The following is a 9577-nucleotide window of genomic DNA, read 5'->3' as shown; positions in this document are numbered from 1 at the left end:
GGGTATGAGTGTTCCTACCTCTAGAGGCGCTATTTCTTATTTTGGGTGCAGTACGCCCTCCGACCACTAAGTGTCTCGCTTCTATTTATCCTGTATCTTGAGGCACTCTTGTTTCCTCTTTTCTTTTCTATTTCCGGTCCCGCTCTTCCTGTTGACAACTGTTAGCTGTAGGCTAGCTACAGTGACTTACTGCTCTCTGCCCCCTTTATCCTTTTTTTTTATCAGGTAAGAAGAAGCCGTAAACTTTCCTAAAATAAATTTGACTAAATCCACCGGACTCTCAAACGCTTTGAATCATTTAACCCTTCGATGACCTACTCACACAGAACAAAATCATTTAAAACGTATACACCAGAGGAAAAGTTATAGTAGTTCACAAATAATGTTTTATTTCTCCCTTAGTCCTATTTAAATTATTTATTATTTTACCTAACTCCCTACCAGTTATACTCTTTCCCTTTTAAAAACCCAGTGGAAATATGTGCTCTTACTTTACGTGTGACCAGGTACAATTTCCTTTAAACACATTGGAAATCTGAGTCAACAGTTCATAAAAAACCCTGTAATAAGAAGGAAAAATACAAAATATAAAAAGAAAACACGACACAGAAGGGTGGCACTATGTACACGGACAAGACAGGTGCTAGTATGTACAGTTTGGGATACAGTTTTTAAATTATATAGTTTTAAGTAATACTATGTCACACATTGCACATGATAAGTGTAGTGAGGTAGTGTTGGGTTCTGTAGACATATTTCAATGGTTTTGTGATAAGAATGGAACAACATATAAGAATTAGATTCTCAGTGGCCATGGCATTTGGCCACCAGGTGGCACTGTGGCAGCAGCCTCCTGGTGTACATTTAGGAATCTGTCTGTTTGTATGTCCAGCTTCCCCACAGGTAGATCTGATGAAGTTTAAATGCTTCTGTCAATAAAAACATGCTAATAGACATTAAAAAACCCTCAACACCGGTGTGTGTGTGGCTGTTTGGTGGCAGCGTCCCACCCGGCTGTGATTGCAGAGACGGGCCGGGGACGAGGGAGAAGCCGATAACAGGCACATGAAAGCAAAGTCCAGAGTCCAGCTGCTGCCGCACACCTGTGAGCGGAGAGGCTTTTCTCTTTGCCATTTCTCCAATTGTTCCGTGAGATTCGGGGGGGAGAAAACATGGAGCAGATCACCGACTGCCTCTGCAGGTATAAAAACTACAACTTTGGCATCGGTCTCACAACTCCGGAGCACATCGATTCCCTCCAGAGCTTTGAGATCCGAGACAGCGACGTCCTCCTCGTCACGTATCCAAAGTCAGGTGAGCGAGACAAACCTTTTTGTTTTTTTTAAATAGTGACCAGGTATGCTGACCCGCCCCCACACACACACACGCACACACACACACACACACACACACACACACACACACACACACACACACACACACACACACACACACACACACACACACACACACAGGTACCATATGGACCCAACAGATCATCATCTCCATCTGCGAGTCGGCCGGTGGTCTGCACGAATATCCAAACAACTTGGAGCAGATGCCGTGGCTGGAGTACACGGAGGGCCGAGGAGACTACGCCCTGCGCCCGTCTCCTCGCCTGTTCTCCTCTCACCTCACCCCGGCCCTCCTGCCCCCGGGACTGAAGGCCAAGAAGGCCAAGGTCAGTAGTGCAAATCGGTATGAATATGCATATTAATATAGCGTCTCTTCACTATCTATTCCACGTGTGGAGATAGCGGCGCAACGCTATCTCCACACGTGGAAGAGATAGGGAAGAGCTTCTAATTGGATGCTTGATTTAATTTTATGTTGTGATATTGGGTTATAAAAAATAAACTGAATTGAATCTAAAAGTTTTAAAGAGAAAATAAAAACGTTCTGATGTTTTTATTTAAAAGTAGAAAAAACACAGTTCTCATAGTTTAGTCTCATGGTAATCAAAACTAAAGATCAGAAAGGAGATAAGCTCTTTTTAAACAACCAGTAAAATGCATTTCCCAGTTTTATTCCCGTGTTAATTGTTCATGTCAATAAATCAGTAACAGAGTTTTTTTCTTTTTAGATCAAATTTCTGAGTATTTTAAATTGTCTTATAAACCTTTAATGACTCTAAATGACTTTACAAAAACAAAAAGACGAACTACGTGTAAAACCTCACTGTTGGTGTCTCACAGACAACTGAGACATTTAAAAAATCGAGGTATCGTTAAAAAGTAAATTGTTTTGTCATGGAGGCGAAAACGGTGCGATTTCATCTCTGGGATGTTTTTTTTATTTTTCAGATTATCTACGTGACGCGGAATCCAAAGGACAACATCGTCTCCTATTTCCACTTCAGCGGCAACAGCGGCGACCTGGAGACGCCCAAAAGTTTTGAGGACTTCTTTGAGCAATATGTGACGGGAAATGGTAAGAAGTCTGGAAGATGAAAACCCATCTGATCGTGACGAGGGATTAACAAAAAAAAAAGAACCAAACATTGTGTTTTTATCACTTTTTACTTTCGGGTTGTCCGTCCAGTTTATTCTTTTGCCATTTTGGCACCAACATCCACTTGTATTAAAAGGATGAAATGACGAGATTCTTGGAGGTCAAAGGTCAAGGTCGTGGCCACCTCACATGCTCGTGATATCGCAGGAACGACTTGAGGGAATTCTTTTTCATGGCCGGCTTCAACATCCACTTGGATAAAAAAGGTAGAATTGATTAAAATGCGGGGGTCAAAGGTCACAAATGTTTTTGGGCCATAACTCCAGGATTCAGGGTAAAAACAAGAGTTTCACACACAAATGTCTAATAGGAAAAAAATGGAGGCGCGAAAGTTTTAGGCCATGAAATATTTAACTTAATTTTCTTTTAGGAAATACTATTTAAGATCGGAGCCCAACTACAAGCCAATTAAACTTTTCACATGTATTGGTTTCTGAAGAACGCGGTCTAAACTGACATTTTTATAGCATAATACCATAACTTTTATATTTTCATAGCGTAGATACGATGACATTTTAATTAAATGCACTTTACTTAAGATTTTTCTGCTACATTATATACATTTTTCATACTGTTTGTACTGTGTGGCTCACGCACATCGCCCCTCGTGTGTAAATGTGCAGTTGGAGCGTCGTCCTGGTTTGACCACATCAGGGACTGGCATTCAAAGAGAGACCAGTACAACATCCTCTTCCTGTCCTACGAGGACATGATTCTGGTGAGACTTTAAGCTCTAAACATTCAATTTAGAATGACATTGTCGTCAGCGCCTCAACTCGCTGGGCGTTCTTTACGTTTCCCCCTTCCAGGACCTGAAGGAGGCGGTGACCAAGATCTGCCACTTCTTAGGGAAGAACCTGAGCGACGCAGCCGTTGAGCAAGTCGTGGAAAAATCCACATTTAAGACCATGAAGAAAGACGTAAAAGCAAACTACGAGTTTTTGCCAGAAGAAAAGGTGAAGAAAGACTTCATGCGCAAAGGTAACGCGAACGCAGCAACAATACAGAAAACCGGACATCGGGGGCGAGTTTCTCTTAATTAGTTGTTTAAAAAAATTCATTGCAGGTAAAATCGGTGACTGGAAGAACACCTTGACCGAGGCTCAGAGTCAAAGAGTGGATCAACTCCTTCACGAGACACTCGGTGAGATGTCTCTGAAGTTCATCTGGGAGTAGGACCTCGACATGTTAATATCCAACTTTTATGAGAGGCATCGCCATAATAATGTAAAATCATTTGTTTGGACAAAAAACAGAAACCACGAATAAATTCAATCTGTTTATTGAACGTCAAAAATGAATTAAATTGTGTTTCTTTACGCAAGACGACGGCTCGCTTTGGTCTCTGGAGCTCGATCCGCTCTTTAGGCCTCTTCTTCTAGAACGGGAGGAAAGAAAAACAGAATTAATGTGGAACCGTGATGTCAGACAACCGCTGCGTTTCAGGTCGGAGTTGGTTCAGAACGTCATATTCAGAATAAGGAAGCAGGCGCATTCTACTTAAAAAAAAACTTTGAAAGTGAACCAGAGAATATTCTTCGGACTGATTCACATTTTTTCTACAAATCGCAACTTAAACTTGATCGAAATATCATGCTTTTAGGATTTCACGTGCAATACGGCTTCGCATTAATATTTAAAAAAAATTGCTCTCAGCCCTAAAGTGAAATTTTGACTAATGTAAAACTATACAAACATGGTGTTTATGTTACCAAAACATTTTGACTCACTTGTGGAGCCAAAAGCTGCATCGGGAGTAAAAGTGGGGATACATACTAAATCTCACCTTCCTCCTCCTCCTCCTCATCATCTTCCTCCTCTTCCTCCTCCTCATCGGAGCTGAAGGTCCCATCGGGCAGGCTGTACACCCGAATCACTTGCTGTTAAAAACAAAAACATCGACCCATCAGCGCAACGAATCCCGACGACCGTAGAAAACGGGCACCGCTAAGGGCTCCTTGTGACGAGCCACTCACCTTGTTGGGGTCCTTCAGGATGAGGTACTTGCCCTCGTCCAGCTTGCGGCAGATGTCGATGACGCAGCGCAGGATCCCCCAGGCGTTCTCCATGCTCAGGTTGATCTGGCTGGCGAACTCGTTGGGCTTGAACTGCTGCGTTCCCAGGACGACGTGGCGGGCGGAGTCCTTTGCGTGGTACCGAGACACGTACCTGAAGACGGACACACACAGTCAGTTGAAGGTATCGAGGACACACGGTAACCTTCCTAAAGCAGGCGTCTGAAAGTAACATGAAAGCTGGCTCCGCTCGGTTCTCGGTGACACTGCGGTAGTATTATTATATCGTCCGTATTGATAAAGAGTGGAACAGAAGCTCCTCACCCCAGCTTGAGGTACTCCGACCCGGCCAGCATGGCGCAGCAGGTCCAGCGGGCCAGTTTGTAGCTGTTGTTCTTCAGCTCGGTGGCGAGGACGGCTCCTCTCTGGGAGTCCAGCTTCTGACGCCAGTCCACCCCGTTGCAGTGCTGGTGAGAGAACGGAGCAACAGCAGCGGTTTAGTTGGAAAGATATTTGAATTTTTTTAAATAACTAAACCGTAGTTTAGTTATTTAAAATAACTGAACCGTAGTTTAGTTATTTTATATGTATATATGTATGACACACACACACACACACACACACACACACACACTATATACTTATTTTTTTATTCGCTGCATGTTCATTCCACACAAGGATGATTTTTTTGTGGTTATTATTTGACCTAAATATCTTTTTGAGTCATCTGCCGTCATGAATCCTCTTGTGGAAACAACAGAATATGGACCATTTGATATTTAGCTTTACACTCACCCTGGAGTCCCACTCGTTGAGGGTCTTGACGTTAATGAAGGACACTTCTCCGTTGGCGCCCGTCATCACTCCGTCGTGTTCACAGCGGACGATCAGATCGATGTCGTCCCCGAGCTTCCAGTGGCGGTACCTTAAAGAACAAAAACAGAGTTATTACGTGCTTTATCATCTTGTGATCATAGGATAAAACAAATAAAATCTACCAGTTTGCATACAAGTAGCAGTATCAGTTCTTTACGACATGTTTGTGTTTAGTGCCTACCTGTAGGCGACAGATGCCACCTCGCCCTTGTCCGTATCCTCCTCCACAAATGGGTTGGAGGTAGGAAACTTGTACCGCTCTCCACCCTGAAGAAAAGAAAACCACAACACATGTTCATAAAAAGTAGTATTACTGGATGCGTTCATACGCTTTTTATGAGAAAATGTATCCAACTCTCGCATGTCCGTCTGCAGCAGCTAGTTAGCTTAGCACAAAGACTGAACGGTTCAGGTTAACGCGTGTTCTCACCACGCGTAAACACTGCTGGCTGAAGTTGTGGTTGATGTAGGTGGCCTCCATCGCCAAGTTACGAGGAGAGTTGAAGGAGTTGCCCTCGTCCTGCGGCGGCTCGTTGGCGGTCTCGCTCACGGTGAGCAGATCTGAGAGCAGCGGTTACAGATGTAAAAAGGTACGAATATCACACTCCGCGGGAAGTAGAAGTACCGCATTCAAAACCTTACTTTAAGTGAAAGAATGAAAAGTAGTATCAGCTAAATGGATCTTTCCTACATTAAAGTATTGATGTTAAAATGTTCCCCGTCATTGTTTTAACGCATCATCTATTCCTGCTGCATTTATGTGCATGTTGCATGTTTTTAACACCTTCATATCCCGTTGGCTAAAGCATTATATTCTATAAGATCATCACGTTTGTAGTCCTGTGAGAACCGTGTATCCAAAAAGCTTTTTTCTCCCTTAGTCCTATTTAAATTATTTATTCTTTTACCTAACTCCCTACCAGTTATACTCTTTTCCCTTTTAAAAACCCAGTGGAAATATGTGCTCTTACTTTACGTGTGACCAGGTACAATTTCCTTTAAACACATTGGAAATCTGAGTCAACAGTTCATAAAAAACCCTGTAATAAGAAGGAAAAATACAAAATATAAAAAGAAAACACGACACAGAAGGGTGGCACTATGTACACGGACAAGACAGGTGCTAGTATGTACAGTTTGGGATACAGTTTTTAAATTATATAGTTTTAAGTAATACTATGTCACACATTGCACATGATAAGTGTAGTGAGGTAGTGTTGGGTTCTGTAGACATATTTCAATGGTTTTGTGATAAGAATGGAACAACATATAAGAATTAGATTCTCAGTGGCCATGGCATTTGGCCACCAGGTGGCACTGTGGCAGCAGCCTCCTGGTGTACATTTAGGAATCTGTCTGTTTGTATGTCCAGCTTCCCCACAGGTAGATCTGATGAAGTTTAAATGCTTCTGTCAATAAAAACATGCTAATAGACATTAAAAAACCCTCAACACCGGTGTGTGTGGGGCTGTTTGGTGGCAGCGTCCCACCCGGCTGTGATTGCAGAGACGGGCCGGGGACGAGGGAGAAGCCGATAACAGGCACATGAAAGCAAAGTCCAGAGTCCAGCTGCTGCCGCACACCTGTGAGCGGAGAGGCTTTTCTCTTTGCCATTTCTCCAATTGTTCCGTGAGATTCGGGGGGGAGAAAACATGGAGCAGATCACCGACTGCCTCTGCAGGTATAAAAACTACAACTTTGGCATCGGTCTCACAACTCCGGAGCACATCGATTCCCTCCAGAGCTTTGAGATCCGAGACAGCGACGTCCTCCTCGTCACGTATCCAAAGTCAGGTGAGCGAGACAAACCTTTTTGTTTTTTTTAAATAGTGACCAGGTATGCTGACCCCCCCCCCCCCCCCCCCCCCCCCCCACCCCACACACACACACACACACACACAGGTACCATATGGACCCAACAGATCATCATCTCCATCTGCGAGTCGGCCGGTGGTCTGCACGAATATCCAAACTACTTGGAGCAGATGCCGTGGCTGGAGTACACGGAGGGCCGAGGAGACTACGCCCTGCGCCCGTCTCCTCGCCTGTTCTCCTCTCACCTCACCCCGGCCCTCCTGCCCCCGGGACTGAAGGCCAAGAAGGCCAAGGTCAGTAGTGCAAATCGGTATGAATATGCATATTAATATAGCTTCTCTTCCCTATCTATTCCACATGTGGAGATAGCGGCGCAACACTATCTCCACACGTGGAAGAGATAGGGAAGAGCTTCTAATTGGATGCTTGATTTAATTTTATGTTGTGATATTGGGTTATAAAAAATAAACTGAATTGAATCTAAAAGTTTTAAAGAGAAAATAAAAACGTTCTGATGTTTTTATTTAAAAGTAGAAAAAACACAGTTCTCATAGTTTAGTCTCATGGTAATCAAAACTAAAGATCAGAAAGGAGATAAGCTCTTTTTAAACAACCAGTAAAATGCATTTCCCAGTTTTATTCCCGTGTTAATTGTTCATGTCAATAAATCAGTAACAGAGTTTTTTTCTTTTTAGATCAAATTTCTGAGTATTTTAAATTGTCTTATAAACCTTTAATGACTCTAAATGACTTTACAAAAACAAAAAGACGAACTACGTGTAAAACCTCACTGTTGGTGTCTCACAGACAACTGAGACATTTAAAAAATCGAGGTATCGTTAAAAAGTAAATTGTTTTGTCATGGAGGCGAAAACGGTGCGATTTCATCTCTGGGATGTTTTTTTTATTTTTCAGATTATCTACGTGACGCGGAATCCAAAGGACAACATCGTCTCCTATTTCCACTTCAGCGGCAACAGCGGCGACCTGGAGACGCCCAAAAGTTTTGAGGACTTCTTTGAGCAATATGTGACGGGAAATGGTAAGAAGTCTGGAAGATGAAAACCCATCTGATCGTGACGAGGGATTAACAAAAAAAAAAGAACCAAACATTGTGTTTTTATCACTTTTTACTTTCGGGTTGTCCGTCCAGTTTATTCTTTTGCCATTTTGGCACCAACATCCACTTGTATTAAAAGGATGAAATGACGAGATTCTTGGAGGTCAAAGGTCAAGGTCAAGGTCACCTCACATGCTCGTGATATCGCAGGAACGACTTGAGGGAATTCTTTTTCATGGCCGGCTTCAACATCCACTTGGATAAAAAAGGTAGAATTGATTAAAATGCGGGGGTCAAAGGTCACAAATGTTTTTGGGCCATAACTCCAGGATTCAGGGTAAAAACAACAAATGTCTAATAGGAAAAAAATGGAGGCGCGAAAGTTTTAGGCCATGAAATATTTAACTATTAATTTTCTTTTAGGAAATACTATTTAAGATCGGAGCCCAAATACAAGCAAATTAAACTTTTCACATGTATTGGTTTCTGAAAAACGCGGTCTAAACTGACATTTCTATAGCATAATACCATAACTTTTATATTTTCATAGCGTAGATACGATGACATTTTAATTAAATGCTCTTTACTTAAGATTTTTCTGCTACATTATATACATTTTTCATACTGTTTGTACTGTGTGGCTCACGCACATCGCCCCTCGTGTGTAAATGTGCAGTTGGAGCGTCGTCCTGGTTTGACCACATCAGGGACTGGCATTCAAAGAGAGACCAGTACAACATCCTCTTCCTGTCCTACGAGGACATGATTCTGGTGAGACTTTAAGCTCTAAACATTCAATTTAGAATGACATTGTCGTCAGCGCCTCAACTCGCTGGGCGTTCTTTACGTTTCCCCCTTCCAGGACCTGAAGGAGGCGGTGACCAAGATCTGCCACTTCTTAGGGAAGAACCTGAGCGACGCAGCCGTTGAGCAAGTCGTGGAAAAATCCACATTTAAGACCATGAAGAAAGACGTAAAAGCAAACTACGAGTTTTTGCCAGAAGAAAAGGTGAAGAAAGACTTCATGCGCAAAGGTAACGCGAACGCAGCAACAATACAGAAAACCGGACATCGGGGGCGAGTTTCTCTTAATTAGTTGTTTAAAAAAATTCATTGCAGGTAAAATCGGTGACTGGAAGAACACCTTGACCGAGGCTCAGAGTCAAAGAGTCGATCAACTCCTTCACGAGACACTCGGTGAGATGTCTCTGAAGTTCATCTGGGAGTAGGACCTCGACATGTTAATATCCAACTTTTATGAGAGGCATCGCCATAATAATGTAAAATCATTTGTTTGGAC

General features: G+C 42.7%; 3 protein-coding genes across 4 annotated transcripts; 2 read left to right on the top strand and 1 right to left on the bottom strand.

Annotated features, from left to right (window-relative positions):
• Positions 1-1064: 1064 nt before the first annotated feature.
• LOC117734552 (amine sulfotransferase-like) lies at positions 1065-3750 on the top strand. The gene is made up of 6 exons (XM_034538673.1): positions 1065-1314; positions 1476-1681; positions 2304-2430; positions 3135-3229; positions 3321-3492; positions 3578-3750. Exons 1-6 carry the CDS (start codon positions 1173-1175, stop codon positions 3685-3687), a joined length of 852 nt encoding a protein of 283 aa, XP_034394564.1. The 5' UTR covers positions 1065-1172; the 3' UTR covers positions 3688-3750.
• Positions 3751-3777: 27 nt separating this feature from the next.
• On the bottom strand, positions 3778-6230 carry LOC117734554 (eukaryotic translation initiation factor 3 subunit D-like). Of its 2 annotated transcripts, none has more exons than XM_034538677.1 (7): positions 5833-6230; positions 5584-5669; positions 5322-5451; positions 4851-4993; positions 4488-4680; positions 4298-4391; positions 3778-3886 (listed from the first exon to the last, which is right to left on the bottom strand). In XM_034538677.1, the coding sequence occupies exons 1-7, from the start codon at positions 5881-5883 to the stop codon at positions 3876-3878; spliced, it is 708 nt and encodes a 235-aa protein (XP_034394568.1). In that variant the 5' UTR covers positions 5884-6230; the 3' UTR covers positions 3778-3875. The 2 variants fall into 2 exon arrangements, with proteins under 2 accessions (XP_034394568.1, XP_034394567.1); XM_034538676.1 differs by having other exon boundaries at positions 3778-3889; positions 5833-6229.
• A 111-nt stretch (positions 6231-6341) lies between these two features.
• Positions 6342-9569, top strand: LOC117734553 (amine sulfotransferase-like). Its single transcript, XM_034538674.1, has 6 exons — positions 6342-7196; positions 7305-7510; positions 8133-8259; positions 8954-9048; positions 9140-9311; positions 9397-9569. The coding sequence occupies exons 1-6, from the start codon at positions 7055-7057 to the stop codon at positions 9504-9506; spliced, it is 852 nt and encodes a 283-aa protein (XP_034394565.1). The 5' UTR covers positions 6342-7054; the 3' UTR covers positions 9507-9569.
• The last annotated feature ends 8 nt before the right edge of the window (positions 9570-9577 follow it).

The sequence above is a fragment of the Cyclopterus lumpus genome, chromosome 8 (assembly GCF_009769545.1).
Source record: "Cyclopterus lumpus isolate fCycLum1 chromosome 8, fCycLum1.pri, whole genome shotgun sequence".
In the NCBI taxonomy this organism is placed as follows: Eukaryota; Metazoa; Chordata; class Actinopteri; order Perciformes; family Cyclopteridae; genus Cyclopterus; species Cyclopterus lumpus.
This window is presented reverse-complemented; position numbering and strand designations above follow the sequence as displayed.